The 24,378-nt window shown below is 39.5% G+C and overlaps 1 protein-coding gene across 4 annotated transcripts in view; it reads right to left on the reverse strand.

Annotated features, from left to right (window-relative positions):
* Positions 1-12,628: 12,628 nt before the first annotated feature.
* Positions 12,629-24,378, reverse strand: part of sars2 (seryl-tRNA synthetase 2, mitochondrial) — a 55,014-nt gene continuing 43,264 nt past the window's right edge. For 2 of the 4 annotated variants that reach the window (XM_042062992.1, XM_042062991.1), the window contains 3 exons: positions 13,713-13,805; positions 13,461-13,526; positions 12,629-12,949 (listed from right to left, as the gene is read on the reverse strand). In XM_042062992.1, the coding sequence (XP_041918926.1) occupies positions 12,809-12,949; positions 13,461-13,526; positions 13,713-13,805 (300 nt within the window). In that variant the 3' untranslated portion in view covers positions 12,629-12,808. Of the gene's footprint in view, positions 12,950-13,460; positions 13,527-13,712; positions 14,000-20,498; positions 20,671-24,378 lie in introns of those variants that run through there. The other 2 variants (XR_006022762.1, XR_006022763.1) reach the window with 2 other exon arrangements.

The following is a 24,378-nucleotide window of genomic DNA, read 5'->3' on the forward strand; positions in this document are numbered from 1 at the left end:
TGGTAACAGTACCATTGTAGTGCAGAAACAGTAACATTATAATAGTATTAAGAATAAGTGTATGTGCAGGATGAAGAGCAGTACAATATGGCTATGGATAAGTTTGTAAATAAATAGACACTATGGATGGGATAGGGTAGTGCAGTTGTGAGGGGGTGGGGTGGGAGATGTCCATCTCCTTGTTGTCCCTGCCAAGGCTGCCATGGTCGTATAGTATATAGTATAAGTATATATTATACGACCACGGCAGCCTTGAGTCACCATGGTCGTGGACACCTCAACAAGCACAGACAAGGAGGCATCAGGCGGGGGCGGGGGGTGATGGGGGCTTAAGTTCGTTGGATGTCACCAGTAGAGCCCGACCGATAAAGGATTTTGAAGGCCGATACCGATACAAATATTTGTTGATTTACAAATCCAATATTCCGATATATCGGCCGATATATATTTTTTTTTTCAGAAGCGCGCAACAAAACATTAACAGATTTCCCTAACATTAGTTATTTGTAGTTATTTATGAGTATTGACTAAAATAATATGATAATGCATTTCAAAAACAAACTTGTTTATTTTTAAATAATATTGTCACAGAGGAACATCAAAATATATTAAAGTTCTGATAAATAAAATGTATAAAAATAGAAACTTAAGATATGAAACTTAGTCTTTTGAACAAAAACACAATAACAACAACAACCAAATCAAAGTTACCAGTATTAAAAGACTTAGTAAGCTTCATAAATATAACTTTGAACTAAGACTTAATAATTACAAAAAATAATGATGACATTATTATTATCATCATTATTTGTATTATCATTAAACAAGATAAAGGTCACTCTTAAATGTTTGAGTGTGCGTGTGTAATAATTAGTCCCTATTGCCTTATAAGCTACCTTATAATTACAATGTCAGTTTGCTTATCCCTTTACCTGCACTTTTAAAGGTGCCATGTGTAATGTCCGCCAAAAATCAATTCATACTCCACATTCCATAAAAAATGGGGGCAGTATACCTCCAGAAAGTGAGCTGGTTTACCCTAGAGTAACAACCGAGACTCGTGTATTGCAGTTTGGTTAGCGGTTATGTTGTCCGCATACTGCCTCCCATGGCCGAAACTGGTATTATGACACCTGTCGGGCTGTGGCTAGTAATTTAGCATGCTAATTCAGGTTGATATCTATGCAGCACTATACCTTGTTATTTTTTTAATGACATCATCGCCCTTATTTCTTCTCATTCTTTTGATGCGTGTAGCTCATCTTTTGGATATTTTTACCTCAATTCTTACACATGGCACCTTTAAAATTATTTCCATCAAGCCACATCAAACCATTTTCAATCATCAGTTGCTGCCTGCCTTCTAAAACCTACTATTTAGTGATCTAAATCCATTGTGTAACTCGTTAATGCTGCGGCTGAACGACGCACACTTGGCGTCATTGGATTTCACACACGTGTAAAAGAAAAGCTAACTTTTATGCACAAGCTACGTTTTGCACAAGCTACGTTTTATAGTTTTCTCTGTCTAAATGTTCACTCCTCGCACGTCTAACTTACATTTTACAATGCAGGGACTGTAACTACAGATATACTAGTTATAAATCATTATAAACACACACACAAACATATAGAAAGACAAAAAGAGAGACACACATACATACGCACACGCACACACACACACACACAGAGTGAGAGAGAGACAGAGACAGAGACACACACACACACACACACACACAAGCACATACATACACATACACATACACACACACACACACACACACACACGCACACACACACACACAGAGAGAGAGAGAGAGAGAGAGAGAGAGAGAGAGAGAGAGAGAGAGAGAGAGAGAGAGAGAGAGAGAGAGAGAGAGAGAGAGACACACATGCAGACATTAGTAGAAAGATAATACCAATGATATTCATGTATTAGGCTACTGTGTATTTTACAAAATCTAAGTAGGATAAGGCCAAACAAATAAGATTAATATTTCAGCACAGCAGTCAAGGCAACAGCGTAGTCATTGCGTGGAGTCGACACAGAAGCATGAAACAGCCTTTAGGCAAATGCCCCCCCTTCCCCACCACCCCACATCCGGTAACATGAAAACAACTTTTTAGGATCACTTCTCAACCGTTGCATGAAGGATCACAAAATTGTCATGGTAAATTGGTCACTTTCTGATACATCTTCGTAGCCTATGTAATTGTAGTGTAGCGCCACCTACTGAATGCCGTCACAGTCAAATGTAACGTACTGTAGCAGAAAGTAATCTGAATGAACACCCTGAAACTTCCTAGGTTAATAGATATTATGATTATGATAATATCTAGACACCCAATCGGCCTGCTTTGCTGGCGCCACCACCTGGCCAAGCAGGAAATGTGCCAGAAATGGGCAATACCTTAACTTATTGATCTGAAACATCACAAAATATTGGATATCATTATTGTGATGATATTCACATATGTAATTTCCATGCCTAACATAGCGCCACCATCTGGCCAACCAGGAAGTGTATCAGAAATGTTCTTTGCTTAAAATGAATGGTCTGAAATTTCTCAGGGTAATATATATTACGATTATGATTATGATTACGCCCAATGGGCCTGCCTTGCATTGCGCCCCAACCTGGCCAGGCAAGTAATGTGCTAGAAAATAACATGCTAAAACGAATAGCACACGCATCAAATATGCACAGTTCACAAACGCACCACGTCTGTGCTTTCTTCGGGTTCCGAAATGTCACGGGTTGCGGACCGGAAGTGCTCGGGCCCGCCATTGCCGCTATATTTAAGGTCATTTTTGCTAAAATTGTTGCATAGTGTTTCTTTAATAACAATTATTGTAAGATTGAAGTACACATGAGGTAGATGACCAGCACATTGTCGGTTGACTTTGTCACTCCGTGGGCCCTGCACAGTTTCCACGTTTCATCCCTGGCACAATGCCCCAGCTTTGTGCTCAAGTTGCTCAAATGCTCTCTATGTTTGGTAGCACATACCTATGTGAACAACTTTTCTCTGTAATGAAGTTGAACAAAACATCACACAGTAGTTGTCTCACTGATGAACACCTTCATTCAATTCTGAGGATTTCCTCAGCTCAGAGCCTGACCCCAAACATTGATGAACTTGTGTCGAAGATGAGGTCAAGTATCTGGTTCAGGTACCAGGGCACATCACAGTTCAGTAAACTGACCTTTAATGTAACATAGGTTTCGTTTTTGCACTTTTCTCTTGCTAATGCTTGAACTGTTAATAATTGTATGTTTGGATTTTTATTGAAGGCAATTAGTGTTTTTTTGTTGGCCTGTGGAAAAAAATGTAATTGGAATTTACTCTGGAGAAGCTGCAGAAAGAGAGGCATAAGAAATGAAGGGCACTGATGTTTCTTTTATTTTGAAATGTGACCTGAGCCACTTTCAGATTCAATGTGTAAAACTTAAGTTCATAATAAATATTGAATATGTCCGGCCCTCGACTTGGACCCAGTTTTTTATTTCGGCCCACTGTGTATTTAAGTTTGACACCCCTGGTTTATGTAGATAATACAGAAGCTACAATGTCGGCACAGGATATATGTTATATGAAGTTGTGGGATTTCAAAAAAATCCTATCGGAACACCCCCTATTACCACCAGTCCTGTGTTTCCGTCCTCTTGCGTGTATGTGTCACTTAATATTAATTTCTATACAAACCAAGACGGTGGATTCCTAAAGAAACGCAAGCACCCACACCATTGGTGTATCTAAATGAGCTGTACCAAAAATGATATTTTACCGTGACTCGAAGAGCCGTAAACCGTGTTGTAAGGCTGCATGTACAAATCCGCTTGGAGCTCCAGTGGAATTTTTAATTGCAACGAGAATTCTCAGGCTAACCGTTGATGTGCCGTGTGAAAGGGTGGAAGTAGACGACCCACCAGGCCAGCACTAAACTCAGAGCTTGGTACACAAAATCGGATATTTCAGGCAGTAAAAGCCTCGGTAAGAACCAAACCAGATTTTGTTCAAATCTACACACCTATGGGTACTGAAAAATTTAAGGTTAATTTATCAAATTAATGAATATTTTGAAGTATTAAAAAACTCATTTTAGAATTTTGGAACGAAATGGGTGATAATTGGAGGTGTTACGATAAATTATGGCAGCCGTGGCCTACTGGTTAGCGCTTCGGACTTGTAACCAGAGGGTTACTGGTTCAAACCCCGACCAGTAGGCTAGGCACGGCTGAAGTGCCCTTGAGCAAGGCACCTAACCCCTCACTGCTCCCCGAGTGCCGCTGTTGTTGCAGGCAGCTCACTGCGCCAGGATTAGTGTGTGCTTCACCTCACTGTGTGTTCACTGTGTGCTGAGTGTGTGAATTCACGGATTGGGTTAAATGCAGAGACCAAATTTCCCTCACGGGATCAAAAGAGTATATATACTATACTATATACTATACTATATACTATACTAAATGAATGGGCGTTCTATGGGGTTAGCAGAGAGTTGATAACCACAGCTCCATGGGTGGTTCAACTTCCGGAAATTCGCCTGCCCCCTTGTAAACGAGTCTACCTGCGATGAGTCCACCAAGCGACAGGGGCTATGGACAGGGGCGGACCTGGACACTTTGAGGCCCAAGGCAAAGGATTCCGAGCCCCCCCAACCCAACCCAACACAGACACACACACACACACACACCACAACCCTAAAACTAAAACACACTTTATTCTGTAATAATGGGACGCTGAGGCATACTCAAATACAACATCTATTATTTGCCATAGATGACAATCAAGAAACAGTAGTAAAAACCTTTGAAAGTATTACTATGAATGGTGTGTGTGTGTCTGTCTGTATGTGTGTGTGAGAGAGAGAGAGAGGGGGAGAGAGAGAGAGAGAGAGGGTGAAGGCTAGGAGTTTGGGGTCTCTGTGTGTGAATATACTCTATGTACTGTAGCTATGTACTGTATGAGAGTCTGTCCATGTAGGCTATGTGTAGAAGAGAGGGAGAGAGTGAGAGTGAGTGTGTGCGTGCAAACTAAATGAGGTGTTCGATCTTCAAAAAACCCGACATCCAAAACAATAAGCGTATGCACTGACCGAACTAGCCATTTTCTGTTTATTTTTTCTCCATTTTTCATGGTCATGTAATAATGTTCAACCGTGAATCTTCTGGGTGGTTTATCTGCATTTTTTGGAGAATTCAAAGTTATTCAATTGCACGGGCCCTTTTTTTAACGATTTCAACTCGCTCTGCATCTTTTACGGTGTCTTGCCATAATGCAGGGTCGTCACTGATTCGTTGCACCCAAAGCTTCTGCTACTGTGTCCGTAGCAGCACCAACAGCACCAGTGCGGACTTCGGCAGTGACAGTGATCTTGTCCCTCACGACTGTTTCACTTAGATCAACATCATAATCATCATCATCAGTGGAAGAATATGTAGTGCAAGTTGCTGGTGGTGGTGCATCAGTGCCACAGCTGCTGCAGCTAGCATTAGCTACAACACCACCCAGCTCAGCAGATGTTGTTGCATCACTGTCCAAATTACTTTCTTCCGTGGAAGAATTCTTCGACTGGAAGAAGTTGGTTAATTTAGGCAATTTCTTTCTAAATTCTTCCTCCCCCCTTTTTCTTTTTCGTTTATCACTTCCACTCTGGAAACGTTTCATGGCTGCTGTCAATCGCTCAACTCCACACCTCACCAAGACCTCGTTCAGACCATAGACATAATATACATAGACGCCGCATTGGCTGCTGGAAACAAGAAATGCGGCCGCCATCTGGGACCGGTCATACTCCTCGTTCCGTTGCAGCAGAAGACAGAAGATGACAGCACTGTGCAGCATGTTCCTTCTCAAATCGGCGGACCATACTCGGGGGATTTACTTTTCACAAGTAAGATTTAACATAACCGTACTATTGGTTGTATTTTGTGAATAGAATATTACCAGAGAGCTGAGAAGGAGCAATCTTTGATAATACTGTATGAAAATCGTAGCCATCTAGCTAGGCTATGTTTACTCGGTGTTCACCCGGCTATGAACTGAGACTTGATAAGTCATATTCCATAACACTGACTTAGATTACAACTGACACAAGAAGGCTATTGTAGAAATAAATCATACTAGATTTGGCCGGCGAATTTTACACAAGTGGCACAGACTAGCCTATTGGGCAATCGCTAGCTGCTACTTGTAGCCTAAGTGTGTTGGTGGTAGCCTCACTATTTCCTGAATAAAGTAACTTTTCAATAGCTCAACTTATTTATTTATCAAGTAGCTTAGCCAGACAAGCTACACTGTTCTTGTCGTGTGAAATTAGCACAATTTAAAGTAGCTTCCTATGTAGTGAACTAGCCTACTGCTGTGTTTGTGTTAGGCTACTAATACATTTGACTGGGTGGTAGTTTTGTGTAGTGTTTTATTCATGGCAGAGTAACTGATAGTTTAGCTCACTAAAATGTCGAAGTAGCTTGCCCAACACTGTATTATTCACATGTCATTTACCCTAACAAGAATAAGATGCCTCTCAAATTCCTTTTCATTAATTTATTTATTATTTTGTATCTCTCCAGAACAACTGCCTTGTTCAAGAAGACTGTGAATGAACTGAACGGTCTCCTCACACCCCTGGAACTGAGGAAGGTGCAGCTCTTCATTGCAGTACTGCAGGGCATCTGCTACACTGTGATTGAATGTTTGATTTATGAGCTCCACCTTCATCAGCTGCATTCACTCTGTGTCCCATTTTCCCATCGTCTGGTTGACTCAGTCCTCTTTTATGGAGTTTACCCAGTTTACTATGCCATCTTATTTGCCCACCTGCTGTCTGAAGCACTTTTGTTCTCAGCCAAAGTGTACCCAAGCAATTTTAGCAAGGTGGGAACATACAAAATGACATGCACCAGTTGTCGAAATCATAGAACCAACTGCATGACGGTAACTCTGTCTCACTGAGCCTGTGAAGACACTCCCCGGTTCTTTACTGATTGCAATGAACGGGTTGATCTTAGCAGTTTCTAAAATGTTTCTTAATTCCTTTTTATTTAATCTCTTCATTGGGGCTGGAACCTTTCTGTGAACTGTAAATAACAGATGCTGTTGATGAACCCATTGACACTGTACAAGTGACAAGTCACCTTTTTGTCTTGAATTGATGAACTGTTACACTTACTATGCCAAACCAATGTCTGTTTTTTAAGGATCAGAAACAAACCTACAAACTTGCACTTTACAATATTTATGGAACTTGTCTAACAAATGCTGTTGATATTGAACCCAGTTACTCCATTTCCTTTATGCCACACCAATGTCTGTTCATCACTTTATTTTTGATGGCACTGAACTGAAAATGTTAATTTTTTTCTGTAAATTTAACTCATTAAAACTTGTATCAAACCAGTTTTTGCTGTCAAAAGTGGATTAGTTATGTTCCCAGTTTTTATATTGGATGTCATCACTTTATAATATATCATATATCAGAATATTCTATTACTGTTAAGCCCACTATGAATATTAAAATACACACAACCATGTTTCCTGTATCATACAGCTTTTCTACTGGGAGGTTTACAACTTATTCTGAGTCAATTTACCCAAGTTTGTCACTAAACCACATAGGCCTACTTGGAATACCCCTCAGATGTCTGAATGGCACTGATCTCACTTAAATGTTTATGGAACCTTTCTGTGGACTGTGAATAATGCTGTTGATGGAACTTTTCTGTCAACTGTGAACTATATTTAACTCATTAAACTTGTATCAAACTAGTTTTGTCTATGCTGTCAAACATGGATTATGTTCCCAGTTTTAATATCGGACGTCAGGTCACTTTATATCATATATCGGAATATTCTATTACTGTTAAACCCACTATGAATATTAAAATACGCTAAATCATGTGTCCTGTATCATAGCTACATGTATGACCTTTGCAGCAAAAAAACCGCGTGAGAATCTGTTCGGTATTCAGTGAGATATGATTAATTAAGTGCGCTGACAGCTCATCTCACCGGCCAAACAGATTACACTGAGTGGAGTGGATGACCGGTCCAAGATGGCGGCTCCAAATCTCGTCAGCGCTAGTAAGGAGCAAGGGGGCAGGCGAATTCCCGGAAGTAGAAGAATCGACGTAGGCTGGAGGGACCACCTCTCTGCTAACTCCCATAGAAGTCCATTCATTCTAGGATTTTTTTTAAATACCATAACTTCATATAACATATATCCTGTGCCGATATTGTAGCTTCTGTGTAATCTACATAAACACTACAAAGGCAAAACAGACTCCATTACCTCGTCTGTAACATTGGTTACCCGTAAGAAGAATAGTTAGCTTGTTCGGTTGGAGGGAAGCTAGCTTTGACGTAATCTCTCTTTCGCGCCGTAGGGAGATAACCGTATTGTTTGGATAAGAAGCTCAGTCCACCTTACTGTCTATGATGGTAACTCATAAGCAAAACCCATAGATATATCTATGAGCAAAACCTAGCATACACGACCGTATGTTAAGGTAAAGCATTACACAGAGGCAACCTAATAATAATAAAAAAATTGTAAAAATCGTAAAAAGGAACGATGGTGTTGTAGAAATGTAGCGGAGTAAAAGTAGGCCTACAGATAATTGCTGTAAAATGTAAAACGAAGTAAAAGTCAAAAGTATGCACTATAAATTTTACTTAAGTAAAGTACAAATACGTGGAAAATTTACTTAAGTACAGTAACGAAGTATTTGTACTTCGTTACATTCCACCACTGCACTACAGGGCCATTTTACACACCATTTTAGTTTCTCTTCTCTCTTTTTGGTCAACTTTAGCATGTTTACAGGGTATGTAAACTTATGAGTGCAACTGTGCTTAAGTTTCTACACCTATAATTCCCGTGTAGGAATCTGAATACTCAGTGGACAATTCAACATCCCACTGCTTTAGGCTTCTTGGCAGACATGTGGACTCGAGTCACATGACTTGGACTCGAGTCAGACTCGAGTCATGATTTTAATGACTTCAGACTTGACTTGATAAAATTCGGCATGACTTGCGACTCGACTTGGACTTGAATACTATTCACTTGAGACTTGACTCGGACTTTGCCTCTTTGACTTGTGATGACTTGACATGTCTCGAATCAAAAACTAAATTTCCTGATCGTGGACCAGTCACCCCACAGACGCTTTCCCGCGACTAAAAAAAAAAAAAAGAAAAAAAAAACGGAGACAAGCGGCCAGAGCACAGTACAGTACTGCCGCTACCCCCACACGCGTTACGCACTGTGTGTAGGGCACCAAGAGACAGAGGAAGGACCAACATTTAGCCAATCACTAGTAGCTTTACTGCAAACTGATTTGCACTCTTGTTAGAGAACGTTTAATGTCAAAAAGCACCAACAGCATGTTACATAAAGTTGATACTTTTCGAGTCCTCTCCATTAAGATCCAACTTGAACTTATGCTAGCCTACTGCATTTAATTGAGAACGCATCCAAGCACGCACGAGAGGGAGAGAAAATGAGTAGGTTCCAGCTGGCTTGTCATTGTTGATGATGATTGATATCTTCTTTTAAATATAAGAAACATATAAAAGGAAATCGTGAAGGCAACAAATACGAGATTAGAGGAGATTGTGAATTATCCGGTTCTCACTAGCCTACTGTACTGTTATAAACTATGAGATCCAGGTCACTATGACATAGCTGCACTCACTGTGATTTGGAAAGTCGACAAGAATATTATGAAGAGTTGTCTTTGCCTTGTGTAATGGAACTGGTCTTAATAGTCTTGAAGTATTCAATAATTTATTTACATGAAGCACATGATATGCCGATTGAAATACATTTCACTCAGCTACTGTAGCTAGGTGGCTACTGGCTACCAGGCTCATAATTCACTTTTAATTGCAAACAGAAAATGTCAAGCAAGCATCATGTCATACATGCTTCTCTTTCCAAGGGAATGAAAGCTGTTTGTGCCAACTTAATATCATGCTTATCGTTGTTAATATTGTGCTATACATGTGGCACAAACAATGTTTGAGTTTGTGGACTAGCCATAGGCTATATTTGAACGGAGCTGGTAAAAAAAGGATCATTATGAGAACGTGTGACACAATGGGCTTAAAGTGACAGTGCACCATTTACAAATGAGATAAACAGCATCAAATGTGTAGTATTTCTTAAGAAATGAATACTTTAAAACAAAATTACTGTCATTATTATCTTTTAAATAATATAAAAGTGTTGACCTTGGCTTCCCTTATGAGTCGCCACTGCCAGACAGCCTAATAAATTGTTTGCAGGCAAATCTGTGGCCTAGCGCAGTGAACTGCCATCAGTCAAATTATTACTCATCCTTACAGTGGGCTCCGCAATTTGGAAAAACAATATATATATTTGCAGCTGTGCTGAGTGTTATGTAGCTATCCGTTTACAGATTACACAGGTATGCGCATGCATATGTCGTAAAAGATTACAAGACAGAAACATTGAACATATTTTAATCTGTATTTATAAACAAAAAATACTGTGGATTAGATGGAAGTGCTAAAATTATGATCGATAGTCTAATAATGGCATTATTAAGTGAAGAGTACCTGATGACTTGTTCAGGACTTGAAAAAGATTGGGACTTGGACTTGGACTCGACTTGGCTTTGATGTGACTTGGACTTGGACTCGACTTGCCCTTCTCTGTATTTACTTGGGACTTGACTTGGACTTGACTGCTAAGACTTGGGACTTACTTGTGACTTGCCAAACAGTGACTTGGTCCCACCTCTGCTTCTTGGTAATTCACACACTGCAATATAGCCATGTTTATCTGCAATTTTCAAAAACAACTTCTTAGCCTAACAATGGAATGATGCTTAACATCTAAATAACAAATAACATGGAATACAAATGCACTAACAACTTTGCCAATAAAACAGCTTGTAATATTCTCCTATAAATATCCCCATAAAGTTGGATAATACAAAGCAAGGGATTTAAGACTGTTCAGCTTTACAAAATCTCCCCAGATCGTCCAGATTCCTAGGGCCACACTTGTGCATTCTCCTCTTTGACTCACCCCACTGTTTTCCTATGGAGTTTAGATCAGGGGACAGACATGGCAATGTCCGAAGCTTGATTTTGTGTTCAGTAAACCATATTTGTTTTGATCTGGACGTTTGTTTTGGTTCATTGACCTGATGAATGATCCAATCATGACCAACTTTTAGTGGTTTGACAGAGATTGACAGATTTCCTTTGAAAATGTTTAGGCTTTTCTTGTAGTTCATGATACCATGCACCTTAATTAGGTTCCCGAGGCCTTTGGGAATAAAATCAGTCCCACAATAGCACAGCCCCTCCACCATAATTCTCATTAGGCATTAGGTTCTTTTCAGTATAATCATTATTCTATGTACGCCAAACACACCTAAAGTGTTGCTAGCCCAAAGAGCGCAATTTTCATTTCATCTGACAATAGACCACACTTCCAGACAAAGTCACTGTACCATTCAGTAACTCTTGCCATTTACATTGGTAATTAAATGACTGGACAGGCTTTTACCTGGCATGCCCACTTTTGAAGATTTTTTGGAGACTTGATGACCCCAAGATGATACCTTTGTTTGTAACTCTCCAACAGTGGTTCGTTCTTATGGAATTTTTTGCATATCTTACCATCCTCCATACTATACGCGGGGGCAAAATAACCATGGGTCCTTGTCCAAGCATGTTTGTCACATTTCCAGATAATTAGAACCTTAATCATTGTTTTAACTGTAAATATAGGCATTTTCAACAATGTACCTAGTTGTCATAGACATTCTTTGACTTACAAATGTCAACACACTTTCTTTTTATTTAAATTTAGTGTATTCTCTTGTCTTTCCGATGTTGAAAAAATGACTAGAGAATTTAGCCTCTATGTGACTATTTTCATACCATAGTGAAAAAGAATGTCATGAACTACTTCTGAAAGTTCACAGACACTCTGATTAACTTAAATAAATTAAAATTAGATAGAAAAAAAGCTTCTGTTAGGTTTTGTATACAAGATTGTTCAGGGGTGCCAATAATTGTGAGCAATGTGCTTTAGATACAAATATTTCTTTATGAGATTTTCCTTTTTCTCAAAATAAGTTTGCTTCCCTTCAAGGTTGGATTTTTCCTATTTTTTTCATTGTGAGATTACAATAAATCACCAACAGATTGTTTTTTATACCGGTTTCTAGTCAACTTTAGCAGAGGTGCCAATAATTCTGGAGGGTACTGTATGTATTATTAAGGCATTGTTGTTCTAATGCATGTCTGTGGATCAATACTTGTAAGTAAATATTCACTTTTTGATTGTTCAATTAAGACTTACAACAGACTACTTCTGGAATAGAGAATAAAGACATATTGATATTTTATTTAAACTTAAATGTGAAATGAGGAATTGATCAAAACCAAAATTAATAAGCAGAACCAGAATCAACTCCATTTGTACGATACCAAACTCTACAAGCAGCTTTTAAAATGTACTGGAAAAAGAGTTGAGTACCAAAACTGTGGCCCATGTCAGTGTCCCTATAACACTTATCTGTCAGAAGAAAGGTCATCAGAGTTAATCTGGGCCCATATTCACAAAGGCTAAAAGTGACACTATTGTTTCACTTATTTTATTTTTTTGTTTCCAACATGAAGTGCCTTATGTCAGATCATCCTGAATACAGATTCAGATACAGACACAGCAGCACAGAAATATCAGTAAAAAGTATATTTACATGTAAATATTATCAGCATTGATGTTTTCGGTATTACAAGAACGATTACATGTCAGTGATTATCTAGTTGTGGTTGTTGGACGAAGTTGGTGGCTGGGCTGATTTGGCCCTATGTATTTTAGGGGCAAGTATTCTGGCTTATGAATGACTTCCATATCAATATAGGGCTGCAAGGCTTGCGGTATGCGTACACTTCCATCCTGGAGAAGGACAAAGAAGGGTCAATGCTCCATTAAAAATGCATTTATCAAGCCTGATCATTTAAATGTAAAAATGAAATGGTTACATACAGTACCAACACATCAATTGCTTGCAAAGCAAACTTTGAAAAGAGTAAACATGATATGGTATCAGGGCCGTAAGTTCTCTGGGTAACCCTTCCTTTTACAGTCCACTAATTAATAGATATTTATGTAGTAAGTATGTGATAAGTTTTATACTATTAGGTAATTACCACAGGTACCATGCGGGTAAGTACAGAAAAACTACATGTGAAATACTAAGAAACACCTAAACTATGTCTAATAAATAACACAGCAATACTGGATAATTACTACAGGTAAGTACAGAGAAACTACAGAAACAAATACCAAGAAAAACTACCACTATTACCTATTAACTCCTACTAAGAACCATGTAGTTGTGAGCGGTTTAAGCTGGTAATAACTCAAGATAGAACTGTGTTTTGAGAAATGAAAAAATCCTACCTACCATATTCTGATGAGTCTCCAAAATAGCAATCATGATGCGGGGGATGGCACAGGCTGTGGCATTTACCTAGAATTAACACATAATACATACACAGCAGAATGAATGTTCACAAAATTAAGAACAAGAGTCTTGCAGTCAAGTCTGCAACATCTTTGGCTGTGATCTGATAAAGGTTTAACTGCTGTTGGCTGCCGATGTTAAATAATGTTCCTGCTTTCAAACAAAGGTATACTGTAAAAGCTATCCACTCACTGTGTGGGCATAGTGCAGACTGCCCCCCTCCCTCTCATAAAGAATGTTCAGTCTGCGACTTTGGTAGTCTGTGCAGTTGGAAGCACTGGAGATCTACACAAAACAGGATAGGATAAGAAAGTCACATTTCAAGTCATAATTGCAGTATTCCGGTATTTCCTCTTTTAAATCTAGATAATACTGTAAATCTCAGCCGTTCCCAAACTTCTTTGTCCTCAGGCCCAGTCATGTCAGACTTTAGGGTTATAAGGCACATCCACACCGGCCCTCCTCTCCCATAAGGATAGCTACAATCAATAGAAATGCATTATAATTACAGTGCATGAAAATGCACTGTTCTGTTATCTGAAGTCGTCTTCTTCTTCTTCTTCTTCTTCTTCCCATCAAATTTCTGCGTCTAATTCAGCTTTAACCGTTTAACGTAGAAACTTCGTTCAATGAGGGATGTATTTTTCGTTTTTTGTAAACTTTATACTTTTTGAGATATTAACATAAAACTAGAACATGTAATTCCAGGGAATTACCATTGCATGTAAATGCAAAAAAGCTGCTGTTTATAACATATTACTTACAGTATGATTATTCAGATTACATACGTACAGTATTCTTGAAAACCACTTACTTGATTAGTTGTTAGCTTAGAGTATATGACGGACAGTAAAAATAAATTGTTAATTCAATATTGATCAACATTCTTTGTTTTAATACAGCAGAATGACACTCAGAATACACTAATGAACACTTAACAACCAATGTAAGCTTGAAGTAAAAAAAAAAAAATTTAAAAAAAAAATCACAGTTGTGTATATACAGAACTTGATAATGCCAATCATATTATCCTAAGACAGATCTATTTATCAGTGGTAATTCTGAAATGGCAGCAAGAGCTAGAGGTCTCAATCAATTGTAATAGGTCACTTTTGATGGTGATCTAGTCTGAAGAATACGATTCAGCCCTTCAAATGATCAGTTATAGACAGAACTTAAGTTAGCATATTCATTTTCACACAGCACAGCTCAGGTCTAAAAACAGAGGTCTAACAGCACAGCTAAGTTTCACAGATGTCAGCACAGGTATAATTCAAATGTATGCATGCTTCATATAGTTATCGGCATAGTCCTCCTGCAACAATATAATACTCAGAATGTCTCAGTGTAGATCTCAGATCTACGTCTCAGTATAGGTATGTGCAGATATGTTGAGATATGGTCACATGTTTTTAGGAATGAATGTTAGTGTTAATGTCAGCGATGTACAGTATGGTTGGCAGGATGTGCACACAGACAGGCACACACGTAATGTAATACATGGTCATCACCACACTGGTCTGGTCTGGAACCTAAAAGACAAAAGCAAACAAGTTAGAGTTATTACAAAAACAAGGAATGTGTACAATTGTTCAATACAACTTAGATATTTAAGTGAGGTTGTTGCACCATAAATCTGTAATGGTAGTTAAACATACTAGCCTATAGTATTTCATTGCAAACAAAGCAACATTTTGTGTTTTATTCATTTCAATTTAAATGTATTGATATGTATAGTGTAATATCACCATTGCCATGGTCTCAAAACACTTAAACAATAAAAATGATAAAATTTCACTTTAATGTTGACGACATATTAACGTTGATTAGGTGGGTTTCCTAACTTTAAATATCAACGGATAGGGTAAGTGAACGTTAACTATTCCCCTAACGTTAGAAGTACCGAGTTTGGCTACTTGTGACCTATCATTTCAAACATAGTCTATAGTACAGGTGTGTGTGGTCCATATGGGTAGGTGGGGCAACGAACTACCTGAAGCATCCTCCACAAAAGATAGTTCCTCAGTAAATCATTGCTCCAAGTCTATTTTTAATAATGTGATTGCCACATTAATTATCTATAGTTTCTGTAGGCTTTCCAACTATTTTGGAAACAACTTTTGGATGATGGTGGCGATTCTCGTTGAGTTTAATGTGTCATGCAATGTTGGGGCAGGGCACCTCGACGATCGCATTCCTCCATAATCGCATAACCCTGGCGGCTTCAATAAGGATTGCAATCCGCCTGAATGGTAGTAAAGTAGTCTGCCCCATGGTCATATTCTAGAACTGCTCAGATTATTCTGCCAGTAGGCCTATCATTTCATTTCAAGATGCAGAAATGGCGAGTAGCCTAGTGTTGCACCTGTTAACCGTGTTGAGTTTCTGTATAATAATAATAAAAAAAAAAAAATAAAAAAAAAACAATTTGAGAGGTTGAAATTAGAAGATAAGTTAGTTAACCCTTGTGTCTTCCTTGGTTTAGTAGCTAGTGGATTTAATAGCATCTTTGGACAGCGCAAAAACGAGAAGGCAAAGGTGTTCAAAGGTATGTGTGTGTGTGTGTGTGTGTGTATGTATATATATATATATATATATATATATATATATATATATATATATATATATATATATATATATATATCAACATTTTTCAACATATATATATATATATATATATATATATATATATATATATATATATATATATATATATATATATGTCAACATTTTTTTTAGTAAGTATACTTCCAATGAGGCTATTTGCATGAAATTTTCACCAGACATTAGTATTAACTCAGATAATCCACCCATATAAAAAAATCCATAGGTAGAGTTATGTGCAATAAAGTGGAATAACACAGGAAAAAAGTATTGAACACGCCTGCTGAAATTTCTTAAATACTTTGTGGAAAAGCCTTTATTCGTAATGACAGCTTCAAGGCATTTCCTGTATGATGAAACTAATCAGTCACAGTATTCTGGTGTACGTTTGGCCCATTCTTTTAAACAGATAGTCCTTTAATATTGAAGATTTCAGGGGTCCCGCTTGTGAATCTTGATATTTAGTTAACTTCCAAAACTGTTCAATTAAATTGAAGTCAGGGCCTTGATTTCCTTTCTCTGAAACCAATTGAGAGTTTCCTTTGCTGAATGGTTTGAATCATTGTCCTGCTGGAAGGTCTAGCCATGTCTCATCCTCATCATCCTGGTGGATGTAAAGATTTTCCCAGAACAAAATTACTCCATTCATCATTCCTTCGACTGTATGAAGTCTGCTAGTACCATAAGATGAAAAACAGCCCACACCATGATGCCACCACCTCCAAACCTCACTGTTGGTAGGGTATTTTTAGGGTGATGCACAGTACCATTTCTCCTCCAAATATGGTGTGTAGTATGACATCCGAAAAGTTAAATTTTTAACCAGAATACATTCTCTCACTATTTCATAGGATTGTTCAAATGTTGTGTAGCAAACTTTCAACGAGCTTTGACATGTTTTTCTTCAGCAATAGAGTCATGCGGGATGAGCGTGCATAGAGGCCATGGCGGTGGAGTGCATTACCTATGATTTTCTCTGTAACAATTGCACCTGCTGCCTCCAAATCTTTCTGGAGCTTTCTCAGAGTGGTCCTTGGCTCTTGGGCTACTCTTCTGACTATCCTTCTGACGTCCTGGTCAGAAATATTGCAAGGAGATCCTGTGCATGGCCAGTTGATGATGTAGTGATGTTCCTTCCACTTTCCAATACAGCTTGCTGGATGATTCTGAAGTTTTGAAGTGCATCTGTAACCATTTCCATTAATATGTTTTGCCACAATGAGGTTGCAAAGATCTTGGTAGAGCTCTTTGCTTTTACCCATCATGAAATGTTTGTTGTGTGACACCTTGCTATCAAAAAACCTTTTTATAGCCCACCAGTATGTACTAACCCAGCTTATATCAATTTGCACACATAGGAGGGATAATTTCTCGAACTATTTATAGATTCCAGTTTGTTCTTTGCCATTCCTTCCGTTTGTGTACTGCTTTTTCTTAGCGTGTTCAATACTTTTTCCCTGTGCCATTCCACTTTTTTTACTCATAACACTAGACATTAATGTTTGGATTTTTATATATGTGTGGATTACCTAAGTTAATACTAATGTCCGGTGAAAATTTCATGTGAATAGCCTCACTGGAAGTATACTTACTGAAAAAAATGTTGACGTGTTCAATACTTATTTTCCCCGCTGTATAGGCTAGATATAGCCTATAATATAGTTCTACAGCGAGTGGTAGTCAGACAATTATCCATGAGACCAAACCTTTTTTGAGTTGCAGTTATAAAACCCAACTACTTAAAAATATTAGATAGTTAGCAGGCCAGACAGAACACAAAAAAATAGTTTTGTTTAACCATAGCAACAACGGTTGCTATGCTTCGCTGGTTTAACGTGATGAGAACAATGCAAACTTAACTGATGGGTTACTGATCTACAATCCACTTACATTTCTGACTGTGACATGATTTAAGCATACAGCAAAGTCCTGTAAAATATGTAATTTTAATGTAGCCCAAAATGATATTAAAAAAAGAGTCAGACCAGGCTTTCTGCCCTACCAAAATGTATGTTCATCGCACGCTACTGCTATAGTATAGAATGCTTCATAACAATGTTTGACGACATAAATGAGTCAAATACCAAAAATGGGACCACTTACCTTGTCTGTAATTAGAGAAATGTGCCTCTGAATGAGAGTTTTACGAGCAAGTAAAGTATAACGGCAGGCGATAAGATGACATTCAGAACCAATTCACAGCTCCAGTGGTAGAAAGATTGCAGTGTTTGATTGCTTTCAGCTGCAGGTCACATCATAATGCTAAAAGTTGCCACCACGGTGGTCAATGTTAACTCTATGGGAATTTATTGCTCTTTTATCGTAAATATCTCAAAAAGTATAAAGTTCACAAATGTAAAAATTACATTGTACAATTGACAACAAAGACCTTTGTAGGAGTGTTTGAATGACGTCAAACGGTTCAGTGGTTTTACTGTCATTAAACGTCGAATTTGGTCGGGTAAAGAATAATAATAAAAACAAATAAGAAGAACAGTGATAATAGTCCATTGCATTTACATGTCAAGCTTATTTTTCCCCATAGACTGCATTGGCACTATGTCATCACAATGGACTAATCAAACTTGCACTGCACTGACAGCTGCTCAACTAGGCCAACTCTCTGTGTCTCTCCATTCTTCATGGATATAAGGCACATATTAACGACTTAGAACACAATCAACTGCACCTGTGCTCTCTCACTGACTGCAGCAACTTCAATGGAACCTCTTCCCTGTGTCTCTCTCCATTGAACTGGATAGCTCACTTTTCTCTTCCCCACTTTTTTTCACTTTTTTTTCTTCACTTCATCCATTAAACTATCTGCCTATCAACATCCATTAAACTATCTACCTATGCACATCTATTATTTCACTATTAAAAAATTTAGCTATTTAAACTACCTTAACTATTGAACTGTTCAGCCATTCCAACTGTCTTGTCATCAACTATGACTTGCATTTTCATGTAAGGGATAATGTATAGAACGCCGGTCATTATTGGGAAAATAAGTCCCGACAGGGCGAACCGGACCCCGACGTGCAGCGGAGGGGTCTTGTACCGCACTGAAGGCATAGAAATCCCATTCGTTAATGGAGCGTTCTACTTGCATTGTGAAGAGCCGTGTAATAAGCACTGGTAATTCCTCAGAATTACATTTTCTAGTTATTATTGTTGTTGTCGTCATCATTACTACTGTTATTATTACTGCCATTACAAACATGATGTGTGCCCATAGAACATTAGTCCTCTGATGTGTATGTTTTGATTCTAATTGCCAAAGCTACTTTCTTTCATTGTGTCACTTTATTTCATTGAGTCACTCAAATGTCTGATGCCGAAATAGTTTCAACATTTTGAATATCAGTGTCGGGTGAATTAGGAAATGCCTTATGGCTGAAAGCTGCTTGGGATCCCCCCTGTCAAGCAATAACCATACAAAAAGTAAAAAAAACAGATGACCTGATGCGCGTCACTGACATAATGCGCAAATAATATACCCTAGATATTCCAATATATTCGAATACATGTGTTTATTTTAGAGGGGATATTTGAACGTCATTTTTGAGCAATTTTGACAGCCCTAGTCCACTGTAGGCTACGCCAATCGTCTATTAACATCTTCCACCTAACCCCGGTGAGTGGGGGTCGCTATAATGCGTGTGAAATGGCACCATTGAGTAGCCTATGCGAAATAGCCTTAAAATCGTTCCGGTGTTGTGTGCCTTCTGGTTTCCTTGCACATTACAGCCACTCGGACCAAATACATGTAAAAAATATATGTTTTGAAAACTAGCATTAAACTGGATTCAATCCCGCAAAAGCAACTCTCATTGGTGGTTAGTATATGAAGTAGGGAATTGACAGCAACATATCCAATCACATTATGAGAGATGCTGAATTTAACATAAACTGCGATGTTTGATTTTAAATGAATGTAAATTTAGACTGTAAGCTGGCACACGAGGGTGCTCGATGTTTTCAGTGGGTGCCCGAGAGACGGAGCACCCACGGTATCGGCGCCTATGACAAGCGTATCTTGCGGTTGCATCCATTACAAACAAACATGCAATGTGAACGTCTGGGATTGGGGAGAGCACTAAATGAAGTGCTTATATGGCAATGGTAAACCCTAGTTCACAGAAGAGGTTGCTGCACTCTGCAGGTCGACAAAAGGCAGGGAAAGCAGCAGGACCAGATCAGCTTTCCCCAGCTGTTTTTAGACAGATCAACCTGCACCTGCCTTCACTGACATTTTCAGCACCTCTCTGCAGCAGTGTGTAGTTCCACAGTGTTTTAAGGCTTCTACCATCATTGCGGTCCCGAAGACAACAAAAATAACTGGGCTTAATGACTTACGGGCCTGTTGCTTACCAGTCTAACAGATCTGTGGAAGATGCCATCAACCTAGGAGTTCACTCTATACTGCAACACCTGCACACATGACTTTAGCTCAGCCTTTAACACCAATGGTCCACTCATCCTCTTCTCTAGGTTACAAGCCATGAACATCAACTCTGCTCTGTGTCACTGGATACTGGACTTCCTGAGGAATAGAATTCAATCAGTCAAGGTTAACATTACAACATCATGCCCTCTGACCCTCAACACTGGAGCGCCATAAGGCTGTGTGTTATCTCCTCTTCTGTTCTCCATGTACACTAATGACATGGGATCTCACCATCACTCTGTCAAAGTATTGAAGTATACAGATGACACCACCATCATCGGCCTCATTAGTGACAATGATAAATCCCAGTACCACAAGGAGGTGAAATGGGCTACGGACTGGTGTACTGAAAACACGCTTCATATCCTGTGGGTCTTGATTAATGTTTCCTGCAGAGTCCAAAATGGATGGGATGATTGATTTCTCTTTTTTGTGTTGGAGTAGATTTGCTAAATATTTACTGTTTACTTTATTGCTGTATTGAAAACCATTATATTTCAGTTGTTGCATTTGGAATTGTGTTTTTTTCTGTATGATATCGTCAAGTTGTGTTCTGAGTTTTTTTTAATTGGGGGCCAAGCGGCGAAGCTGCGAAGGCACCCATTGTGTTTCTATGTTTTCTTATTATTGGGGGCCAAGCAGCGAAGCTGCGAAGGCACCCATTGTGTTTCTATGATTTCTTATTATTATTGGGGGCCAAGCAGCGAAGCTGCGAAGGCACCCATTGTGTTTCTATGATTTCTTATTGGGGGCCAAGCAGCGAAGCTGCGAAGGCACCCATTGTGTTTCTATGATTTCTTATTATTATTATTTAACATCTTTCCTCTGCCATTGAAGTCTATGGCAGCCCATAGAACCGTCTGGTAAAAAGTTGTGAAATTTGGCACACTGATTGGGGATAGTACATTGATTAATTTCACCAAGTTTCATGTCGGCACCTCGAGGGCTCTAGCGCCACCAACAGGCCAAAGTTTGACGTGCGTTCACGCACGTAACTTTTGACCTGTTGACCCGATTTTGAAAAATGAGGTATCGTTGGAATCCTTGGACCAAGCCGAGTTCAACGCACCCTATGACGTCATTTTCCGCCATGATGGATTTTCCGCCATATTGGATTTTAGTGAAAGTGAAACTAAAACTTCACAGGTCACAAATTTTGTCCGATCGTCACCAAACTTGACACACATGCTCTTCAGACCAAGCCGCACAAAAGTTATCACTTTTCGTCTTCGGAACTCAAACCGTTTGACCGTAACAGCCAATCGAAATATGCGGCGAAGCCGCCAAACAGGAAGTGAGCTCATATCTCAGCAACCCATTCATCTATCATAACCAAACTTAGTACATGGACTCAGGACCCAATCAGGGGGACGCTCAAAAAATCTGGTGACCTTTGACCTCTAGGGGGCGCTGTAATTAAGAAACATGCCTTTTGGCCTGTAGCTGCTGTTTTGCTTAGATTTAAAATGCACTAGTGGTGTCTGGTAATACTGTTGGAGGTCCTTAGGCCGACCCAAGCCGACTTGTGATGTCATCGTAATTGATTCGGCCGCCATATTGGATTTAATCAAAAACACGTACACGTTTTTGCAGGTCACAAATTTCAGCGGATCCTCACCAAAATTGGCAGAGACCATCAACAGACCATGCCTGATGAGTGCATTGCTTTCTGGAACAATTGACAGAAGCATTGACCTGTAACAGCCAATCGAAATTTGCGGCGAAGCCACCAAACAGGAAGTGATTTCATATCTCAGCAACGCTTTCATGTATCAAAACCAAATTTAGTACATGTACCTCAGACCCCATCGGGAGGACGCTCAAGAAATTTGGTGACATTTGACCTCTAGGGGGCACCGTAATTGACAAAAATGCATTTTGGCCAGTAGTTGCTGATGCGCATTATTTTGCAATGGAAGTCAATGGCAGCCCATAGAACCGTCTGGTAAAAAGTTATAAAATTTTGCACACTAATTGGGGACAGTCCAATAATTCATTTCACCAAGTTTCATACCGGCACCTTGAGCGCTCTAGCGCCACCAACAGGCCAAAGTTGGACTTGCGTTCACGCACGTAACTTCTGACCTGTTGACCCGATTATCAAAAATGAGGTATCATTGGAATCCTTGGGCCAAGCTGAGTTCACACCCCCACACACCCTATGACGTCAATTTTTGACCTCTGTGTTTAAATCACAGCAAGTGTGATCATATCTCAGTCAATCTTTTATTTTTGATGTGAAACTGATGACAGCAAGTTCCATCTAGTTCATTCTAATGTGTGCGTGCAAGGGTGGGACGGGATGGGATGGGCAGGGGCGGTTGCGGCGGTGGGCTGGCTGGGGGAGGGGGCGGCGACACTCAGCCCTGGTTCAGCCCCACAAAATCAGATATGTTTTGATGTGAAACTTGACCTTGTAACTCAGCCAATCTTGGGTTGTATGGCATGGAACTTGCTGTGACTGCTTAAGGCTATATGTCTGATGCAACGGCATTGACTTACATGGCAAATCTGGCCTGCTAATCTCACTGCTTGGCCCCCTCATTGCTGCTTGCAGCTATATTTATTATTATTATTATTATTATTTAACATCTTTCCTCTGCCATTGGAGTCTATGGCAGCCCATAGAACCGTCTGGTGAAAAGTTGTGAAATTTGGCACACTGATTGGGGACAGTCCAATGATTAATTTCACCAAGATTCATGCCGGGATCTTGAGCGCTCTAGCGCCACCAACAGGCCAAAGTTGGACGTGCGTTCACGCACGTAACTTTTGACCCGTATGGCCGATTGTCAAAAATTAGGTATCGTTGGAATCCTTGGACCAAGCCGAGTTCAACGCACCCTATGACGTCATTTTCCGCCATGATGGATTTTCCGCCATATTGGATTTTAGTGAAAGTGAAACTAAAACTTCACAGGTCACAAATTTTGTCCGATCGTCACCAAACTTGACACACATGATCTTCAGCCCAAGCCTCACAAAAGATACTCCTTTTCGTCTTCGGAACTCAAACCGCTCGCGCGTTACAGCCAATCGAAGTTTGCGGCGAAGCCGCCAAACAGGAAGTGAGCTCATATCTCAGCAACCCATTCATCTATCATAACCAAACTTCGTACATGGACTCAGGACCCAATCAGAGGGACGCTCAAGAAATCTGGTGACCTTTGACCTCTAGGGGGCGCTGTAATTAAGAAACATGCCTTTTGGCCTGTAGCAGCAGTTGTGCTTAGAATTAAAACCCACTAGTGGTGTCTGGTACTACTGTTGAAGGTCCTTAGGCCGACCCATGCCAACTTGTGATGTCATCGTAATTGATTCGGCCGCCATATTGGATTTAATCAAAAACACGTACAAGTTTTCGCAGGTCACAAATTTCAGCGGATCCTCACCAAAATTGGCAGAGACCATCTTCAGACCATGCCTGATGAGTGCATTGCTTTCTGGAACAATTGACAGAAGCTTTGGCCTGTACCAGCCAATCAAAATTTGCGGCGAAGCCGCCAAACAGGAAGTGATTTCATATCTCAGCAACGCTTTCATGTATCAAAACCAAACTTAGTACATGTACCTCAGACCACATCGGGAGGACGCTCAAGAAATTTGGTGACATTTGACCTCTAGGGGGCTCCATAATTGACAAAAATGCATTTTGGCCAGTAGTTGCTGATGCGCATTATTTTGCAATGGAAGTCAATGGCAGCCCATAGAACCGTCTGGTGAAAAGTTGTGAAATTTGGCACACTGATAAGGGACAGTCCCATGATTAATGTCACCAAGTTTCATGATGGCACCTAGAGCACT

The sequence above is a fragment of the Alosa sapidissima genome, chromosome 15 (genome assembly GCF_018492685.1).
Source record: "Alosa sapidissima isolate fAloSap1 chromosome 15, fAloSap1.pri, whole genome shotgun sequence".
In the NCBI taxonomy this organism is placed as follows: Eukaryota; Metazoa; Chordata; class Actinopteri; order Clupeiformes; family Clupeidae; genus Alosa; species Alosa sapidissima.